This window comes from Zerene cesonia, chromosome 1, assembly GCF_012273895.1.
Source record: "Zerene cesonia ecotype Mississippi chromosome 1, Zerene_cesonia_1.1, whole genome shotgun sequence".
Classification (NCBI taxonomy): Eukaryota; Metazoa; Arthropoda; class Insecta; order Lepidoptera; family Pieridae; genus Zerene; species Zerene cesonia.
This window is the reverse complement of record NC_052102.1, coordinates 2,996,439-2,997,727: the sequence shown is the minus strand read 5'-3', so window position 1 is coordinate 2,997,727 and position 1,289 is coordinate 2,996,439. Positions and strand designations below refer to the sequence as shown.

General features: G+C 33.7%; 1 protein-coding gene across 1 annotated transcript in view; it reads right to left on the bottom strand.

Moving 5' to 3' along the window:
* The window catches only part of LOC119831055 (cell division cycle protein 23 homolog), a 4,791-nt gene extending 3,507 nt beyond the window's left edge, over nucleotides 1-1,284 (bottom strand). The window contains exons 1-3 of the mRNA XM_038354321.1: nucleotides 1,267-1,284; nucleotides 856-948; nucleotides 567-597 (exon numbers count right to left, since the gene is read on the bottom strand). Of these exons, the coding sequence (XP_038210249.1) occupies nucleotides 567-597; nucleotides 856-948; nucleotides 1,267-1,284 (142 nt within the window). The remainder of the gene's footprint in view (nucleotides 1-566; nucleotides 598-855; nucleotides 949-1,266) is intronic.
* Nucleotides 1,285-1,289: the final 5 nt, after the last annotated feature.

Here is a 1,289-nt window from a genome sequence, read left to right as displayed (position 1 = left end):
AGTTGCCATGTAGCGGTTGTCAAATGTCAAATTGACATTGTCAATGTCATTTGAAATCAAAAGTCCAGCCGCTGGCGGCGGTATCGATTTATTAGTTCTTAATTCTTATTCTTTGTTATCGCTTTAATGTAATCAATTATTTACACTTAAAACCTAAGAAACAATGCAACCTTTATTAAATGCAAAAAGTGATATTCAAATTGATTTATCTCAAGTCAGAATAGATATTTTGAATGAAATCCGTGAATGTAATGATCGCGGTTTAACAAAAACTGCGAAATGGCTCGCAGAATTAAACTATGCTCTCAAGGATCACAAAATACAGTACGATGATCCACCCAGCCCGTACGAGAATATTTCTATAGAAGAAAGGGAGGCATATACATTAGCTAAGACATATTTTGATTGTCAGGAATACGATAGAGCAGCACACTTTGTAGAAAATTGCGTCAGTCCCAAATGTGTATTTCTTTTAAGATATTCTCAGTACATGTCCAGCGAAAAAAAGCGATTGGACAATGCCACTGATATAGGTACAGAAAATGCGGAATCAACACAAGTATTACTGGACTTGCTATCATTTTTCAAGGTATTTGTCTAAAATTCATAATTAATAGCAACTTAACAACACAATTTATTTGCTCAAATTATGCACCTACTTTCAGGCTAATCGTAATAAAAATGATGGCTACCTGTTGTACTTAGAAGGTGTTGTTTTAAAGAAGTTAGAATTAAGAAATCAAGCTGTCACCATATTGCAAGCATCCATCGCTGTGACACCTACTTTATGGTGTGCTTGGGTTGAGTTAGCTGGTCTAGCAAATGAGTATGAAGCTTTGGACTCCCTGCAATTACCAAAACATTGGATGATGTATTTTTTTGCTGCCCATGCATTTGTAGAACTGAAACTTTCAGAGCAAGCTCTGGAAGCTTATATGGCTCTGGCAGCTGCAGGATTTGATAAAAGCACTTATATATCTGCACAAATGGCTATAGCACATCATGATAGAAGAGGCAAGTGTATTATTATGACATCTGCAGTTGGCCATATTATATTTAACTTTATTTCTAGACATTTAAAATTATTTGAATATATATGAATAAAAATCATCAAAATATATTTATTAGTAAAGTAAGTAAATTTAAAGTAAGAGAAGTCACAACAGACTATGACCATTACAAGTCAATGAAATTCTAAAAAAAGTTGGATATAGCCAAATACTTTTGTAACATCTTCAATCTTGTAAGGGGTTGTCCATTAATCACGTGATCTTTTTTTAGCATTTTTG